Source organism: Terrapene carolina, unplaced genomic scaffold (assembly GCF_002925995.2).
Source record: "Terrapene carolina triunguis isolate 2854851 unplaced genomic scaffold, T_m_triunguis-2.0 Scaffold130, whole genome shotgun sequence".
NCBI classification, from domain to species: Eukaryota; Metazoa; Chordata; order Testudines; family Emydidae; genus Terrapene; species Terrapene triunguis.
The window spans coordinates 30,339,282-30,359,542 of record NW_020664481.1 but is presented as its reverse complement, the minus strand read 5'-3'; the positions used below and the strand labels follow the sequence as shown (position 1 = coordinate 30,359,542).

Here is a 20,261-nt window from a genome sequence, read left to right as displayed (position 1 = left end):
GTGCAGTTACTGCACCTCGTTAGGTGTCCCAGCTGGTTAGAAACTGATTCTTTTGGACTGGAATATTTTTCTTCAACGATGCCTAAATGTACATTTTCTCTGGTTGGTTGGCTTTCTCTTCACATTCTTGGCTTAATAGTATGGTGCAAAGATACTTTGTGGTAGAATTAAAAAATACAAGTGGTAGATTACAAAAACTAACTCTAGAATTATCCTTATTAATGATTACAATCTTTGTTTCAGTATCGCACCATCCCCATCCCCAGACTGAGGAGTTACTTTGCCTGTGCCAGTATTGTGTTGCTCTGTATATTTGTGATACAGATGTTTGTCATGCCAAAGTAAGTGTGTGGTGTTTTGCACTTCTTTACATTTTAAATGGATTCTCTGGATAAAACATTGCTTGCATGTGAGCGACACCTTTAGCTCTTCCAGATCATCCTGAAGGGCTGTAGCTAAGGCTGTCTACACTTAAACCGCTATAGTAGTGCTTCAATGTAGACATGAACTACTGTGACAGGAGGGGTTCTACCATAAACCTAGAACTGTCTACACCACGGGTTTGATAGGTTTACCTACGTCGCTCAGGATGAGGATTTCTCATATCCCTGCATGACATGGCTGGGTTGACCTAACAAGTTACATACACACATACATATTCATTCTTAATTGTGACATACTTTTTGGTAGTATGGTGCATTCATAGGTAGTTTTGCACCTGAGCCAGGACAGCTGCATTAATCTAAGTGGACAGTGTTTCCTTAGTAGTGTATTTTAGCTGTGCTCACTACACACAGGGAGAAGATCTATTAAGTAAGGAAGTGCATTTTAGATTGTTTTTCTGACCATCACCTTAATGACCAAAGATGAACAAAGGAGAGTAGGGTTAGGCAGTTCAGGAGGGTTTGAAGCCTGAATTTGATGGGGAAGGAAAGAGAAAATCAATGAAGGGTTTTGAATATGTGAGTGACTAGCTCAACGATACAGTGTAATCTACTATAAATTCATATTGGGAAACTACTAGAAGTTCTTAGTGTTGTATTCATTAGAGGAAATTAGTTGCAGCAGTGGCATCTTGTATAGACTGGTGATAAGATTTGCAGAGGTGAGAGAAGACACAGTAGATCAGTAGAGATGGCCCAAATTTTGACAAAGATTTAAGCAGTCAGGATGGAGACACCTTCAGAGAGGCTTGGAGGAGGAAGACCAGATTTGGTGAGAGTCTGGATGATGGGGGAGAAGGGCAAGACACCTGTAATTGGCTGTGGAGCACTAAGGAAACTCTCACCACAAACATCTCTTGTAATGATGTCAGGATTATGAATTAGGTTAGTAATATTAGCTCTAGTATTGCTATCCGATCATGGATAACATTATTAATATAGTTGCTTAATATGACTCTAAGGCCAGAGACTAGGTTGTTACTCAAGTACAAAAAAGCATCACTGAAGAATATTTGAGCCTAAAATACAAAGATGAGAAACTGCTAAGTGGACAATTACTAATAAAAGAATGATATCTTCACTGAGAGCACATGGCGTATATGCCTCATGCTCCCTTTTCTTTGAGAGGAAAAGGAGACATGATAGAGGAACTTGAAAAAAGGTTTGTTAAATGGCTCTTTGTCACAGCTCGGAGACAGCTGACTTTCCCTGGTCTTTTAAATTTTCTGCCATATCTGTTTTTCTCTGCTGTGACACTAATGATGGCTGTGTGGTTTACACATGATTTGAATGAGAGAGTGGAATACCTGAAAGTGAATCTTTGCCAAGAGAGGGCAATAAACATCCATGGAAGGCCCTTTCTCATGATCATCTAATGCCAAAAGAACAGCAAGGATACTTATTTTAGTTATGGGAAACTGCATTAGTGAGTGTTGCTTGGTCAGTTGCAATTTGACTATGACAATATGCATAATACTTCTGTTTAACTTTGTTCTCCTCTCTCTGTTTTAGAACCGCAAAACTAGGACTTTCATTTGGAATTGTAGCAATCATAATTGTGCTTATTTTGTGTGTGTGTTTTGCTGATAAATGCCTGGTAAGTAAAAACATAGGCCAACATTTTCAAAAGTGGATGGCTAAAGTTTGGCATCTACATATAATGACCTGCTTTTCAGAGGTGCTGAGCTTTCATAAGAGTTGCTGATGCTCAGCACTTCCCACAGTCAGGACATTTGTATTTAGGTGCCTAAAATATAGATTATGGGACTGAATGTCCAGCACCCGCATTTGAAAATTCTGATCATAATTCCTACATGATGTTATACAGCTGTAAACACACTTTTAACTGGATTTTTAAAAAGTCCTTTAGTTCTTGCAGTCGTATTTTCTGGGGTTTTTTACCCTATATAGTGGTAATCCTGGTTATGGATCCTGTAGTTTTCTATGTTGAAACTGGCATTCAAGTGAAAGGGAGTTTTGAGTGCATATTGATTTTAGGACTAGATTGACTATAAGAATTCATAAGCAATAAGAAAAATGCAAATCCATGAATGTTGTAATGGTGGCGATTCCATAGCTGGCAGAAGGGTAACGCTCTTAAAGGTGGACCTAAGTAAACCTAGAATTCTAGAAAGTAAAATGACTTGCATTTGAATTGACTATGCTGTGGTGCACAGGTACATTACCAAATGTATGCAAATAAAATTAAAACAGGCTGCACAAAAACAGAGTGCAATCCTACAAAAAGAGACAACATCCTCCAGTCCAGCCTCCCCATTGCCCACCCCCAAATCAGCCCTCTGTTTTGAAAATGCCTGGGAGAACAGGGGAGCGTTACTGTGTGTTCTTAAGGTCACTAAATTTGGCTTTGGTGGACCAAGGAGAGAAGTGAATTTTAAAGCTTTGTTGAGAATTTCCTGCCATCAGCCACTCCCAGCATGGCGGTGGTGTCCTCAGCATTGCAGATCTCAGCTACCATGAAAAAAGATGTGGAAAGAGATGGTTCTCTTAGGTAGCCAGAGCCTAAGCCATTTAGGGTATGTCTACACTGCAATTAAAAACCTGTGGCTGGCCAGTGCCAGCTGACTCAGGTTTGCAGGTCTCGGGCTACAGGGCTGTTTGGTTACGGTGTATAGACGTTTGGACTTGGGCTGGAGTCCGAGATCTAGGACCGTGCGAGGTGGGAAAGTCCCAGAGCTTGGGCTGCTACCCGAGCCCAAACGTCTACATGACAATTAATCAGCCCCTTAGCTGAGCCCTGGGAGGCCCAGTCAGCTAGCACAGGCCAGCCACAAGTGTCTAATTGCAGTGTAGACATACCCTTAGGCCAAAAGACTGCATTCACTGCACCCTGATATAAGAATGGTAATTTTGTTACAGGATTAAGTAGCAGACCCTTCTTGAATTGCACATGTTGTATTATATATTCTGCTGAGCCACAGGAGGGAAGAAAAAGGAAGAAATCCATAACCAACATTGCATTAGGCTTGATTTTGCCAACCGGGTACTACAAAAGGACAGTTTGGATTCAGTATCCCAGAATAAGAAGCTTTTGTTCCATTGGCATAATGTTTGCATTCTGCATAGATGTATGTGTTATCAAAGAGATTTTTTTTCCATAATAGGAAGTGCCGGTTTGGGGGTTTTTTTGGTGTATGATTGGTTTATTTTATTTGGTCTCCTTTAAGTTGTTTGTTTTAAGCATAAAAGAAAAATTAGCAAATTTTAGTGTAAACAATTTAATAATAATTTCTCTAGCATGTTTCATTAGGTGACATGAAGCTATTTTGAAAATATAAATTAACTGAGTCTCAGAAAACACCCCCTGTGGAATAAGGAAGCATTTATCTCCATTTTATTAATGGGGAAACTGAGGCATAGTTGTGATTTGTCCAGTGTCTTTCAGTGAGTCAGTTCTGGAGCTGGGAATACAACCCGAGTGTCTTGGCTCTCAGTCTCTTGCTCTGACCATTAGAGAACAACACTTCTCTGTTTAAAACAGAGATAACATTTTCTTGTGCCCTGGTGATTGTTTAATACTGTATTGAGACTTTTGTGTGTGCAATGGACAAAATGTTTTTTCTTGTATCTAGAATTATGACTCTTGGCACACTAAAGCCTCCATGTAATACATCTTGTTAAGACAAACTTGTTTCCTTTACAGAAATGCTGCTCAGAACAATGGCCTTCTATGCGCCACCTTTGTGCTATTTCGGATAAGGTAGAAACCATGCCTCTAGTGAGACTCCCTTTAGCAGTCATCACTATAGGTGCATTGCTGATTATTGCCATTTTTAATTTGGTAAGTACTTGCATTTATCTTTATTCTGTGCATTTCTTTCATTTTGTAACCTTTGCAGACTTGACCACCCCACTCCTCTCCCATCTCAAGTACCATGTTCTTGGCCCTATTTTCTGATGTTTAACTCTTCACTACTTGCTTTTAACATTGAGCTGATGTACAGAAAGATAATGATGTATGTTGGGCAAAGTAGAATGCGGAGGAAAGACACCCAATTTGTAGAACCAGAAATCCATATATAATATCACATTCTCTTTGTTTCAGGCTGTCCGTGTATAGTATCCGCTGGTTATAATTACTATTGCTATAAGAGAACTGCAGCTTTTTTATAACACGAAATTATTTGGGGTGTGAGTGGGTAGTGGTTTTATGACGTATAGGCAATACAGCACTTCATCATTGCACTAGCTAAGGTCACTGAGGGGGAAAACCAAGGAAAGTATGAATTGGACCCCTGTTTTAAAACAGAGCCATGATGGTATATTTATGGTCCTATTCAGGAGTGTTTACTCAGTTGTTAGTTCCATTATGGGAGTTCACTTGAATAAGGACTGCAGGATTTAGGGTCTGATTCAATTCTCATTGAAATCCAAAGCGAGCCTTTTTATTGACTTCAATGTACATGTTTTATTGGACTTTTGGCCCATAAAACTGAAAAACAAAAATCTGTTTAGAAGTCATCAAAATATTCATTAATAACTCTTCTCACTTGGTCACCCAGCTCTGAAAACAGGTTCACTTTTGAAAAACGTGTGTCAGGTTTTGACATGACCTTTTCTTGCAACCCCAGATCACTTTGCCGATGTGCCGCATGCGTACAGGGCATCATCATTGATATTTAACGTTTATGGTACAGTAGGGCCCAGAGGACAATCAGAGCAGGGCCCCAGGGTGCTGGTGCTATTATTTATGTAACCAATGACTGTCTCCCCACTCGCCCCCCTCTCCCCGCCTGCTAATCAGCTTTTATATTCTTTCTTGGCAATGAATCAGCCTGCTGAAAAAAGTAGATCCACAAACGCTACTGGATCAAGTGATGAGGCTGTCACCTGCGTGGTGAGTACAGCACCACTTCCATTTCCTAGATGAAAACAGAGACCTGGAATGCTCTGTGTAATATTGACAGCTTCTCTGTAACTTCCCTTCTCTTTATGAAAATAGAGCTTTTAAATGATTGATAACCCAAAGGCTAACTCCTGTCAGTAAGCATTTCCAGCTGTAATTCCCTGCATTATCTGGGTTCTCCAAGAGATGGTTTTGTAGTTCATCTTTCTGGATTTTCCAGAAGTGTTGAGCACTCCTGATGCCAGATGAAGTCGTTAGTTGTGGGCATTCACCACCTTTTGAAATTCAGGTGTACTTAGGGGACCAGTTTGGTACAGTACAATAGAGTGTATACTATTATCTATCTGTTAAACTTTATATAGAATCCTATTGGGCAATTTAGTCTTTTGTTCAGTCTTGTAGATTTTTCAATTTATAGCCCAGACAGACAAGAATGTGCTTTAAAGGTGGGAAATATTTTAAAATTAAAGAATAATTAGCACTTACTTAAGGACTGACCCAATTCCCATTGACATCCAAAGGGAGTCTGTTCATTGATTTCAGGGGAATTGCACTCCGATTTTGGCACTTAATGTTCAGAAATGAAATTCTATTGAAGAGTCACCAGAATGGTCATGAACAAGTTTTCTCACTTGATTGCACAGCTCTGAGCTAGGTCGGTTTTTGAAACATATGCTGCAAGTTCTAACATGACCTTTAGATGTGCACGCCCTCATCGCTGTAATGATGTGCGGTTTGCGTATGGGGCACATCCCATTCTGCTGCTAATCAACTTTTCCATTCTTTCTAGCCTGTGAATCAGGCTACTGAAAGAAGTACAGCTGTGGACTATACTGAATCCTGTATTAAGGATGTCTTCTTGCCTGTGAGTAGAACACCAGTTTTCTTCCAAGATTAAAACACACACACCTCAAAGGCTGGGTTTAATATTGACAGCTGGCAGGCGCTTGGTATCTTCCCCTTGCTCTTTAAAAATATAGCTTTTTAATTATTGAGTGCACAAAGCTTCACCTCTGCAATTCCAGCTGTCCTGTCTGTGGTCATTCATACTATTTTTCTGCATTAGGTGGAATCTAAAGAAGATGCTTTTATAGCTTCTCTTTTTGGAATTTTCAGATTTAAAAAAAGCAAAGCTGGAATTTGAGAAAAGTCGTAAGAAAACAAATGGTGGATATGACTGAAATATTGATGATTTATTGTACTGTAAAGTGTATTGGGGTATACTGGTAGCATGGGGGGAAAGGTTTTAAATGGTACATGGATATGCACTGACCTCTGCATATATGGTGTGTCTACCCTGCAGCTGGAAAGGTGCTGCCTGAGTACAAACCCATCAAGAGCCCCAGTTGGTACTGGGCAGTTAGCTCAAGCTGCCACCCATGTTACCCCCAGCTACGCTGCTACTCTTAGCATGCTGGCTCAAGCAGAGCTAGCATGGGGCTGACTTCCTGCACTCAGAGGTACCTTCCCTGCTGCATTGTTGACATACCTGTCGTGAATTTCACTCTTAAAGTCCTGATGGAAACTTTGAGTGCTCAGCACCTTTGAAAATGTGATCCTGGGATGTGTAAACAGGGGAATCTCAAGGAGGAGTAGAAAGGTTATTTTACCTCTGTATTTGACACTGCTGTTGGAATACTGTGTTCTCAAAGAGCTCAATCTATTTAGTTTAACAAAAAGAAAGGTGATTTGATTACAGTCTGTAAGTATCTACCCGGGGAACAAATAATTTAATAATGGTCTTCAATCCAGGAGAGAGAGGTGTAACACAATCCAATGGCTGGAAATTGAAGCTGGACAAATCCAGACTGAAAATAAGGTGTAAATTTTTGTCAGTGAGGGTAATTATCCATTGTAACAATTTACCAAGCGTTGTGGTGGATTCTTCATCACTGACAATTTTTAAATCAGGATTGGATGTTGATCTAAAGGATCTGCTTTAGGAATTATTTTGAGTTAGTTCTGTGGCCTGTGTTATACAGAAGGTCAGACAAGATGATCACAATGGTCCCTTCTGCCCTTTGAATCTATGAAAATCAGGCCCAAGGTCTTTTAAGAGGACAAGTTTGGCCCAATACAGTATATCACATGCTATTGAGCAGATCCTCAGTTGGTGTAAATTGTGATAGCTCTATTGATCTGCCCTATATCTGTTATCACTGTTATGGTACAAAGAGCTTAGTAATTTGTTCAGTGCCTTGTATATATTTTTCTCTTTTATACTCAAAAGAAACAAAGAATGTGATTGTAAAACTGGTAAATATTTTGAAACAATACTTAGGATTTGCCTAAAGTCTGATCTAAAGCCCACTGAAGTGAATGGGAGTTTTTCCATTGACTTCACTGGGTTTTGGATCAAGTCATCAAAATTCTTTACCACATTAATGAAACCCCCTCCTCCCCCACTGGTAGGTAAATAAGTAGTGGTAGTATCTTTATTTCACAGATGAGGAAACTGAGACACAAAGAGGCTGTGACTTGCTCAAGGTTGCAAAGGGAGTCACTGTCAAAAATCAGAGTAAAAAACCCCCACCACAATGAGTCTCAGAACCTGGGTCAGCTGACTGGGGTTTGTGAGGCTCCTGCTATGGGGCTAGAAATAGCAGTGGAGAGGTACCTGCTCAGGCTGGAGTCTGTGCTCTGAGGCCCAACGCCTTGCTCAGTTTCGGACCCAGGCTCCTGCCCGAATGGCAATGTCTACAATGGTACTTTTAGCTCCAAAGCACAAGACAGTCAGTTGACCCAGGCTCTGAGAGTCACTGCTGTGTGGTGTATTTTTTATAGTGTAGCTGTATCCTGAAGTTCCTGGTTCCCAGCCTTGTGCTTAAGTCACTAGACCAGGGGTCGGTAACCTTTCAGAAGTGGTGTGCTGAGTCTTCATTTAGTCACTCTGATTTAAGGTTTCGCGTGCCAGTAATACATTTTAACGTTTTTAGATGGTCTCTTTCTCTAAGTCTATAATATATAACTAAACTATTGTTGTAGGCAAAGTAAATAAGGTTTTTAAAATGTTTAAGAAGCTTCACTTAAATTAAATTAAAATGCAGAGCCCCCCCGGACCGGTGGCCAGGACCCGGGCAGTGTGAGTGCCACTGAAAATCAGCTTGCATGCCGCAGGTTGTCTACCCCTGCACTAGACTATGTTGTCTCTCTAAATTAGTCTTGATCTTCAAAACATTAATAGAAATCCATTTTTAAAACTAAGAAGTTATAGAAAAAAAAGCCTCTTGTCAAAAGCTCTTCACTTTCATTTGTACAAGGTGTTGCTTAACTGTTTTTTATATAATGATGTTTTATGTTGGATAAATCCAAGGATAAATTGGTGAAAGCCTAAGTTTTGTCTGTTAGTAGATTTTCCAAAAAACAGATTATATCTGACAACTGCTTTCATTCTTTACTTGATCTAAATTATGATAGCCATGAAATTCCTAGCCTTACAAGCAGTAAAATCGACTTTGTCCTAAGAGTGTGAATTATTCAGCATCTCATTAACTTCTTCTGTTACAGTATTATACTTATTGCTGCATATTAGGGTTTATTGCTTGCTCTGTATTCCTTCGGATGAGCTTCGAACTCAAAGTTCTCCTTCTGTCCATCGCTGTTACTGTGTACATCTTCATCTTTAATCCCTCAAAGAACGTGAGTGCAGGCTACAACAACACCACCAATACCACTCTAAGGTATGCTATGAAGTCCCCAGTAATGGACAATAACTCTCCATGAAAAGGATTGGTAGAGTCCTTCACTTTCATTGGAATTTTGAAGTACTGCAACACTTTGAGCCAGAAACCATTAGGACATTTTTGTATATATCATAATCTTAGAAAAAAAATTCTTTTTCCAGACTTCCCATAAAAATGGTACCATTCATGGGTTGAGATGTGGGATGTGAAATTTCAGGGAGACTGGTTTCATTTTGGGGATTTTAGTGAGGGGAATTTGAAAACTGAGCCTATAATGTGAAGCTGGCCTCAACCTATAAACTATGAAGGAGGCTGTTCTCCTCCATAAAATTCCAGTATTCTCCATAATATTGAGTTATTCAGTCAATAGATCTGCTTTAGCTGGTTCTTAAGTGAGCTTACTTTAGCTGCTCATTTCACACATTTTAAAATAGTCTTTTAAAATAAACTTCACAATGTAATAACCCTAAGGTGTGTGGTACTTTGTATTCCACTTTCCATAGGGGAAGAATGGCATGGCAAAGTCTAGGGCACTTTGTCTACATTGTACATTAAATCTTTAGAAAATGGTAGGACATTTATATTCATGGTATATCCAATATTTGTCCAGAGCTGATGGGGAATGAGTATTTGTGGAGAACATGTGTTTGCCAAAGCAACACTAATCATACCACTTTTATCAGCACAACAGTTAACTGTGAAATTACTTCCCTGATTCCAAATACTTTTAAAAACCAAACATTTAACTCCTCCAGTCTAATTGAACAGGGCAAAGAAGCCATAAAATAAATCGTGTGTACCATGTGGGAAGCTTGGTGTGCTCATTTGCAAATCTTCTGGGTACAATCTCACAGTTGTTTCATAGCGTGGCAGTTGTCTGAGCTGTGGGATCAAGCCAAAAGATAGTGTGAGCGTGCTGAGACTTCAGGCTGGTCTAACACAGGAACTGAACCAAAATCACTAAACCGGTTGTAATTCCCACTTTTAGTTATTTCAGTGAGTGGATTGGAGTGTGACATGGAATACTCTTCTTCCAGAATAAGTGCGTCTACTCAGACTTATACCGAAATATCTAAAGGTGTGAACTACAGCAGATTTAGTTATTTCAGCTCCAGTTGTCTTGTAGACAAGCTCTTAGTCTCTTTGCCCATCACAAGCAAGGAAGCTGTTTCCTACTTTAAGCCTCTGTGGTTATGTCTTGCTGGGCAAAAAGGGGTGTGATTTTCAAATGTGTTAGCTCAGTATGATTGAAAAGCCCCATGAAGATGCAGGCGAACAGCTATGAAGACAGGACCCATAAGCAGAGGGACTACGTTAAAATTGGGGGACTGTCACTTGTGTTGTTTCTGTTAAAGAGTTCTTCGGAACGCCAGGGGGTTCTGTTTCTAAACATCCAGAGATTCCAAAAGATTCAAAACAACGATTGTATGTTGCTTTTCTGTATTCCAGGTTTTTCATGAAAGATCCAATATTGATGACTAACTTATACCTGGCTCTGTTTTACGTAACTCTGATCCTATTTTCAAGACAGGTATGGATAAAAAACAAAACAAAACCCCCACAGTCCTTTTCATTCAGTGATAGTTGAGTTAAATATAAGACACCTGTTTTCTATCCCTGTAGTTTGTCCTAGACACCGAAAAATCATTTTTATAGTGTTTGGGAAAGAAGGGAAAGATTTTTACACATTTTTCAATAGTATTTTGGATTCTAACTCTAAAGGCAAACTTTTAAAAGTGGCTTCTGATACTGCACTCACAAAATTGGGCACCCAGAATCTACATTGTCTAGTCACTTTCAATTGTATTTATAAATCATCTTCCACCCTTCTGGCAGGGTGGTTTGGGACAGTGCAATATTCAAAATAAACATACTTATTAAACTAATTAAAGTATAATTATTAAATTGAATTGTAATGATTAAATAAAAATACAGATTGCTTTACAATGATTTAGATAATGACATCAAGAGTACGCTCATAAAGTTTGCAGCTGATACCAAGCTTGGGGGGGGGGGGGGTTGCAAGTGCTTTGGAGGATAGGATTAAAATTCAAAATGATCTGGACAAACTGGAGAAATGCTCTGAAGTAACTAGGATGAAATTCAATAAGGACAAATGCAAAGTACGCCACTTAGGAAGGAACAATCAGTTGCACAGATACAAAATGGGAATGACTGCTTAGGAAGGAGTACTACGGAAAGGGATCTGGGGGTCATAGTGGACCACAAGCTAAATATGAGTCAACAGTGTAATGCTGTTGGAAAAAAAGCGAACTTCATTCTGGGATGTCTTAGCAGGAGCGTTGTAAGACACGAGAAGTAATGCTTCCGCTCTACTCTGCACTGATTAGGCCTCAACTGGAGTATTGTGTCCAGTTCTGAGCACCACATTTCAGGAAGGATATGAACAAATCGGAGAGAGTCCAGAGAAGAGCAACAAAAATGATTAAAGGTCTAGAAAACATGACCTATGAGGGAAGACTGAACAAATTGGGTTTCTTTAGTCTGGAACAGAGAAGACTGAGAGAGGACATGATAACAGTTTTCAAGTATGTAAAAGGTTGTTACAAGGAGGAGGGAGAAACATTGTTTTTCTTAACCTCTGAGGATAGGACTGTAACGGGTTGCCCCCTGTTAAGCTGCCACCTGATGTGCTGAGATACCACTGAGTCTGCCTGCTCTGCCAGCCTGGGCCCCCTTTAACCTGTCTTGCTGAGGCAGGCTATTAAGCCGCCTCCAGCACACACACAGGCAGGGCCACACCCAACTGCAGAACAACACAGACACTGAGATCAGTTTAAGGGACTTGCCCCAGCACTCCACCTCCTTTGGAATGCAGACCCAAAGGTATATTCTGAAATCCGCCTCCTCCCTCAATGTGGAGGAAGGTAGGCACAGCCTCTTCCACCCCCCCCCCAATTATGAATTGCACAAATTGGGTTATATTATAAACAAGAAATAAGTTTATTAACTACAAAAGGTGAATGTTAAGTGAATATAAGAGATAGACAGAACAAAGCAGATTACTGAGCAAACAAAACAAAATATGCAAGCTAAGCTCAGTATACTTAAGGAACAGGTTACAAAATGTAACTTCTTACCCTAAATGTTATTTTAGGCAGGTTGCAAAGTTTCTATAGCTTAGAGTTCCAGTTATATTTCTTTCCAGACTGGACTCCACCCTTGCCTTCCCTTCAGGTGTCTTTTGCAGTCTTTCTTCTTGGGCAGACAGGTCATGGAGAGAAGTCCCGTTTGCCTTGCTCCCCACCCTTAAATAAGGTTTACATAAGGCGGGAATCCTTTGTTTCCCAAACTTGACCCCCTTTTTAATGGAAAGTTACAAGAAGTCCAAAATAATGTTTAGTATCAGGTGACAAGACCACCTGACCTAGTAGTGTCACAGTTACATCCCAGAATGCCTCCTAGGAGGGAGAGAGATTAGTATCTTCACAGTCTTGTTGTTCCTTTCCTAATGGCCCATCAAATCTGGTGGCCTGTCATCTGGTGGGTGTCTTCCCAATACACACCCAGTTGTAATTGTTACCTAGTCCATATTCCTAACTTTAGATACAGAAATGATACGTGCATACAAATTGGATAATCACATTCAGTAAATCATAACTTTTCCAATGATATCTTACATGAGCCATCTTGCATAAAATACATCTCAGTTATGTCATATCCATATCATAAGGATATTTCCATAAAGGCTATGGAGTGTAATGTCACAAGGACAAGAAGCAAGGGGGTTAAATTGCAGCAAGGGAGGGTTAGGTTGGACATTGGGAAAAACTTTCTAACTGTCAGGGTGGTTAAGCACTGGAATAAATTGCCTAGGGAGGTTGTGGAATCTCCATCATTGGGGATTTTTAAGAGCAGGTTGGACAAACACCTGTCAGGGATGGTCTAGATCAGTGGTTCTCATACTTGGGCTGCCGCTTGTTCAGGGAAAGCCCCTGGCGGGGCGGGCCGGTTTGTTTACCTGCCACTTCCGCAGGTTCGGCTGATCGCAGCTCCCACTGGCCGCGGTTCGCCGCTCCAGGCCAATGGGGGCTGCAGAAAGGGCGGCCAGCACGTCCCTCGGCCCGTGCCACTTTCTGCAGCCCCCATTGGCCTGGAGAGGCGAACCGCAGCCAGTGGGAGACACGATCGGCCGAACCTGCGGACGTGGCAGGTAAACAAACCAGCCCGCCCCGCCAGAGGCTTTCCCTGAACAAGCGGCAGCCCAAGTTTGAGAACCACTGGTCTAGATAATACTTAGTGCTGCCATGAGTGCAGGGGACTGGACTAGATGATCTCTCAAGGTCCCTACCAGTCTTATGATTCTGTGTGCAAATTGGACTAGTGTACATCTGATGCCAGTTGAGTCGCATGCACAAATGGCTGTTGGCTTGTGTAGATGTGACTTCTGTTTTCAAAAACAGATGCTTGTGCAGGTTTTCAGTCACAATTTCAGTGGCCATTTGGGTCCGAAGTGTCCTGACAAAACTTGGCTGTCACTGCCCCCCTTTTCACTTGATTTGAAACCTGTAAACTCTTATCAGAGCTATGGGGATTTATTTTGCTGTATGAATTCTTGTTTTCAGATTGAGTATTACTGTCGACTAGATTGCTTGTGGAAGAATAAATTTAAAAAAGAACATGAACAATTTGAAACCATGGAGAACGTAAACAGGCTCTTGCTGGAAAATGTCCTTCCGGCACATGTTGCTGCTCATTTCATCGGTGACAAATTAAATGAGGTATATTTAATCTACTCTACTGATAGGAAGGATGGTAAATCAGACTCCTGTGAGAATGCCACGTCACCGCCCATGAATGGGGTGACTGCTTGCTTCCTCTGTTCCTCCCTCTTCTTGGCCCACGATATGAGAATCCCATGGCCTTCCCAAGCCCAAGGAGCTGCTACCCCCTGGCATTAAGAGGACTTCAGTTTAAATGAATACTTGCTTTTAGCACTGGCAGGAGTGGGGCATGGAAATCCACATCAGAGATGATCATTGGTTTAGTGACGTTAGGATTCACCTCTCCAAAGACCCCTTTTGACAGAGCTGATTCATTTAATTCCTATAAGGAGCTAGCTGAGGGGCAGACAGCATCCACTTGGCAGCACCCTGATGGCAGATGATAAAAGGGCACTGATAGCAGCACTTCTTAGACCCTGCACTTCACTCTGCCAACACCTCCATAGTGAGTCACTGGATTGACTGAGCTGGGAGGATGGGGGCTATTGGAGCAGAGCCAGCAGTCACTGTGTATAATGCAGTTGGAGGTATCTGATTGGATTTCATTCTCAGCACTTAGAATTCTGATTCAATAAAAATAGGAAAATATGGTGGTCCTGATCATTTTGCTGAATTCCAGTGGCTTAGCTTGGTTCATTTCTAGTCATAGTTATTTTTTAAAGGTACTAAAAGCTGAATGCAATTTTGGTTATACACTGTGGGGTTACAGGGTAACTGTGAAATTTCTATTGCTTTCCAACAGGATTGGTACCATCAGTCTTATGACTGTGTCTGTGTCATGTTTGCATCAGTACCTGATTTTAAGGTGTTTTATACCGAATGTGATGTCAATAAAGAGGGACTGGAGTGCTTGCGGCTGCTGAATGAAATCATTGCTGATTTTGATGAGGTATTTCAAGTTTCAGGCAAACCTAGCTTGGATTTACATGATTACAATATAAAATGTTTTTCTAGAGCGGTGTTTCAATGTAGGAACCATGAAAAGTGAAAAAAATTTAGTAAGATGAACCAGGAGTCTTAGTTCAGCCTTACAGCCTTGGAAAGTGAAATTCTAATAATTTCCATCTGATGCACTCATGCGGTTAGACCATCTAACCCTTTAATAGTACAGTATAAATAAGCCCTAGTGTTTTTCCTCATGATGCAAATACCGATCTGTCACAGATTTTATTACTGGGTTGCAGGATTTACTACGTTTCTATAATGTGTGTCCAAAAAAGGGAGTGGGTGGAGGGAAACAGCAGCAAAAGAAATCTTCCACACTTTGTTAAAATGTATGTTTTCTGCGATAAAGTGACATAATGTATCTGGAGATAAATCTTATGTATGTGGTACGGAATACAAGATCATTGGTGAGAACACATGGGGATATAAGGCATTAAGATCTCAAATTATAATTCAGTTTCTTTCTTCCAATCAGCTGTTGTTAAAACCTAAATTTAGTGGTGTTGAAAAAATCAAAACCATTGGAAGCACTTACATGGCAGCAGCAGGCCTTAGTGTCGCACCAGGCCAAGAGAACAACCAGGTATGATACCCTTTGGAAGCATAAACACATTTAGAATTCTACTTGTCCATATGTGTGTAGGTGACAGAGTGTAGAGGGATGGAAAGGAAGATGGAAGTTATCAGCAGTCATAGTTTCAGGTATGGAAGAGGAGGATAGGAAATATATTCTGGGGCTGTATTTTGTATTTTCACATTATAAATAATATATTTCTGAAATGTTCCAAAATTAAGGCTGTAATTGCAATATTTGGGTTCTGGTGTCGAGAACAAATACTGTGGTTTAAACTGTCACCAAGATGTCGCATGTAATGGAATTACAGCCCTACATACAGCAGAGAATTCATCACTCCTTAATACCAGACCAGTGAAGCTGGTGTCAGCTTATTTCCTTTAAAATCAATTTGCTGTTTTCTTGTTTACAACTGTTCCTACACTATTCTGTGAGTCAAAGCACTGGGAAACTGTGATTTTGACTAACTTTCATGTATCTGTAGTTCTGTTCCTCAAGAGCAGATATTAAATCCAAAACCAACATTGTTTTTCTTTAAATTCTCAAAAATCTTTGACTCCAGGAGCTTGAACGCTCCTGGATACACAACAGAATAGCTTGAATGGTGGGAGTACCAAGTGGCTATTGATACCAAAGAATGAACAACCTCAGCCATGTCTGATTTGGATTCAGGATTTGATGGCAAATTGATTAATATAATTGTTATCTATGCAGAGAACATGGTAGAACAATAAACTCAGGTAGCAAAAATCAGATCTAAATTTCAAACACCCTGTAGCTAAGAGGTGTTTAAAACCAGGCTTTTGGTTCAGGCCCATCATCAGGAGGTGGTTTTGGTGTGAGGAGTGAGAATACATGTGCTGTACGTACAGGATGCTTAATTTTAAATCTGCACTAAAGTCTGGAAGGAGATGTAAAGAGCCAGGTTTATGAATACTAAGCAGAGCAGGCTCTCCGTTTGCCAGCCAGACCCAATTTACTTTAATATTCATTTTAATTATTGTGCATGTTCATCTGAACTGAGCTGTGATTGTGTAATGGTATGTTATTTCACCTGGGGCTTGCCATGGATAAATTGATATATAATTAATTGATAGTACTGGACTTCATCAGAAACCAGCATTACTGTGACCACTCGCGATGCAGTAGCATAACACACAATAACTGAACTGCTTTGGTGTTTACATCATAGTTCTTTGGGATGGACAGTTGCCATTCATTACACTGAGAGCTTGACATGATCTTGCATATTAAGGCATTAATATCCATTATAAATTACCTAGGACCAGGAGAGACAGCATGCTCAAATTGGGATCATGGTGGAGTATGGAATTGCCTTGATGAGTAAACTGGATGGCATCAACAGACATTCCTTTAACAATTTCCGCCTACGTGTTGGTAAGTTCAGTTTCATACAGGATGTGAATGCTACAAGCTTTGCAAAAACTAGAGCTGGAAAAGGATTATTAGATGGTCAAGCCACTGGTCAATTGCTGAATTATTCTTGACACTGAACACTGATATTATGGTAATAAGCATAATATAAATACTGAGAGAGAACATTATTGTCTAGTCTAGCTTTTAAATGCGCCAAGCTTCCACCTCTAACGTTGGAGTGTGGCTGTAGTCTCATCATCCTGATATTCCTGCAATATTCAGGGATGTTTCTGGTGCTGGGTGTGGGAAAAGGGAAAATAATGCTGCAGCTGCAAACGGGGAGGAGAAGGAGAGCATGGTGTGTTTGCTGGTTGGATATGGGGGTGATGAGAGCGCTGGGTAGTGTGCTACTGTTGGCTCGTTACATGGCAATTCTAGGATTGTTGTTAGACTGTTAATGTTCTACATGAAGTGCAGGAAGGGTGGACTTCTGCTTAAAGCACAGGTCGGTGAGATAGGAGATCTGGACGACATGCTCAGCTCTGCCACAAACTTCCCCTGGGCAAGTCACTTCCTTATCCTCAAAGGGTGCAGTGAGGCTTTATTCATTGCTGGTTATAAATGGAGGGATAGCTCAGTGGTTTGAGCATTGGCCTGCTAAACCCAGGGTTGTCAGTTCAATCCTTGAGGGGGCCATTTAGGGAACTGGGGTAAAAATCTGTCTGGGGATTGGTCCTGCTTTGTGCAGGGGGTTGGACTAGATGACCTCCTGAGGTCCCTTCCAACCCTGCTATTCTATGATTCTATGAAAGTGATCCTCTGCTGGAAGGAGTTACTGAAGTGCAAAATTATATTAACTCTAATGACACGTACTTTTATTTCTGTAGGGATAAACCATGGGCCTGTAATAGCAGGTGTGATTGGTGCTCGTAAACCCCAGTATGATATCTGGGGAAACACTGTCAATGTCGCCAGCAGGATGGAGAGTACTGGTGAACTTGGAAAAATCCAGGTACAAAGATGGGCATTCAGATGTTTCTAGAAAACTACTTTTAGCATTTTTATTGCTTAATCCTCAAAGTTAATTTCCATGGTGTCTTACAAGAATTTCACTATTTCTGTTTCACTCAGGTTACAGAAGAGACAAGCAAAATATTACAGGAACTGGGATATTCATGTGAATGTAGGGGACTCATTAATGTCAAAGGAAAGGGAGAACTAAGGACTTACTTTGTGTGCACAGATACAGCCAAATCCCAAGGTATTGGGCTGAACTGAGTCTGTAACGAAGTTTGTCAAAATGTGTTTTGAGCCACCACTTCCCTTCTGTGAAGTCTTAGAATTTCCCTCCTTATGTGAAGGAGATTATTCCAAATGTATGTGTACTAATGGTTCCTCTGCATCTCAAGGTAGGAGAGTGACTTTAAAAGAAGTCTGAAAGTGCCTAGAAGCAATTGTTGGACTGCCTGTTTCTGGGATAATCTGAGGATTTTTCTGGAATTGTCTTGCAGCATTTCCTAATATTTCCTTTCCTACATGCAATCTGGGAGACTAAAGGCCTTAATAGCACACGCAGATGCACTATTGAACTAATTTCCCAGTTAAAACAGATATTAGGAAAAACTTCCTGACTGTCGGGTGGCTAAGCACTGGAATAAATTGCCTAGGGAGGTTGTGGAATCTCTGTCATTGGAGGTTTTTAAGAACAGGTTAGACAAACACCTGTCAGGAATGGTCTAGGTATTACGTAGTCCTGCCTTGAGTGCAGGGGATTAGACTTGATGACCTCTTGAGGTCCCTTCCAATCCTGTACTTATGATTCCACTGCCTCATTCTTTGTTACATCTGCTAGCAGTGTGGCACTTGTCAGAGACCTTAAGAAAAAGTGACAGTACATTTGGACCCTGCATATATGCATGGTCTTTAGTGCCAAGCTGTTTTCAAGACAAAAGACTGCTGTATGCGGAGAGGGGGGGAATACACAAATGAACTACAGTTTATTATATGGTGATTATACTCTAGTTCCTTTTGGAAAGAGTAATTGCGCAATAATTCACGTTCCCCTGTCCCTTGATGACTTTTCTACAAACTCATGCCTCCCCCATACCTATAACTTACATTATGTAAAGCCTTTCTTGATCAGCAGTTGTACAGGAAATGATTTTTGTCTGAAGTTGGTTCAAAATACCTCTATTATGGATACAACCCATGTTGCTCTCTTTACCCTGCTTTTCACTATACCAAGGGACAAACCATATTTCATTTCTTAGATGAGATGAAAACAACTGTTTTAGTACGTATTGGAAGTAAGCCACTTTGACCTTCAGAATTAGTCTTTTGACTTTGAAGAAATCCAGACTATTTCCAGAGAGTGAAAGCCCATTTAGGGATGTGCATGTTGTAGTGAGACAGTAAATGTCAGCACCACAGAAATGTGAGTATTGCATTCACTGCAATCATGCCCTTTGACTGTGTGTATTTATACTGTGTTTTGTGAGGTTCTCTTGTTTGGTTTCCATTGCCTGGATGAGGCCAGCCAGTCCCTCAAACTGCTGACTTGTTTCTGAGGTATACAGAATTGCTATCCCAACTTATTTCTCGTCATTAACAAAATCTGCATTTAACATGTTAGTCAGGATTGGTGCTTATGAAGGTGAAGTATAAACTGCATTGGCCAGTCAGGCAGGATACCAGCAGCTGATGTGCAAACTTCCCTTAACAGATTTTTCAATGCACCTTAATTCTGACCTGCCAGCTATCTCCTGCTCGGACTTTCTCTTGACAAGAAACAGCCACTCAAATTGTGTCGGTTTCAGAGCGGTAGCAGTGTTTGTCTGTATCAGCAAAAAGAACGAGGAGTACTTGTGGCACCTTAAAGACTAACAAATTTATTTGGGCATAAGCTTTCATGGGCTAAGACCCACTTCATCGGATGCATGCAGTGGAAAATACAGTAGGAAGATATATATACACAGAGAACATGAAAAAATGGGTATTGCCATACCAACTCTAACGAGACTAATCAATGAAGGTGGGCTATTATCAGCAGGAGAAAAAAAAACAACTTTGGTAGTGATAATCAGGATGGCCCAATGTGTAGTGTTTTTGTGATAAAGGCAAATACAAGACCAAATTTATTTATTTTTCCAATTTGTGACCTGAGGCAAACTTGAACCTAGATGGCACTTACTCCTTTGACAACCCTTCCAAACTAATCACCTATGCTTCTGTTCTCAGAGTTGTGCATGTTTCTAAACATTTGACATGTCTGATATCTTCAGAAGTTTGTCAATGTTCTCAATACATATTTTTTCCTGTTATGTTCTCTGTGGAATTAATGCCCTCAACATGTTTTTCTTTTGACCATTTTGCACTAGCATTCTTTAAAGGGTTGGGACAGCTCTGGAAATAATAGCTAATCAAACTGAGCTCCATATTGCATAAGTTCCCAAAAATCTTGAGGCAAATGTGACTTGGGGCCAATATTTCTCTGTAGAGTAAGGATACAGCTGATCTTCAGCATTTTACCGCTCGTGAGGTGTGTATCTCACAAGGAAAGTACAGATATAGATGTATATAAATGTACATTACTTTTTAAGAAATATACAAGTATTCAGCTTTAGGCTA

General features: G+C 40.5%; 1 protein-coding gene across 1 annotated transcript in view; it reads left to right on the top strand.

Annotated features, from left to right (window-relative positions):
- ADCY7 (adenylate cyclase 7) overlaps positions 1-18,171 on the top strand; it is a 57,028-nt gene extending 38,857 nt beyond the window's left edge. Inside the window, exons 14-25 of the mRNA XM_024209214.3 lie at positions 244-341; positions 1,956-2,040; positions 4,108-4,245; positions 6,113-6,175; positions 8,818-8,990; positions 10,443-10,524; positions 13,580-13,735; positions 14,481-14,627; positions 15,159-15,266; positions 16,541-16,655; positions 17,522-17,646; positions 17,766-18,171. Coding sequence (XP_024064982.1) covers positions 244-341; positions 1,956-2,040; positions 4,108-4,245; positions 6,113-6,175; positions 8,818-8,990; positions 10,443-10,524; positions 13,580-13,735; positions 14,481-14,627; positions 15,159-15,266; positions 16,541-16,655; positions 17,522-17,646; positions 17,766-17,912 — 1,437 coding nt within the window. The 3' untranslated portion in view covers positions 17,913-18,171. The remainder of the gene's footprint in view (positions 1-243; positions 342-1,955; positions 2,041-4,107; positions 4,246-6,112; positions 6,176-8,817; positions 8,991-10,442; positions 10,525-13,579; positions 13,736-14,480; positions 14,628-15,158; positions 15,267-16,540; positions 16,656-17,521; positions 17,647-17,765) is intronic.
- The last annotated feature ends 2,090 nt before the right edge of the window (positions 18,172-20,261 follow it).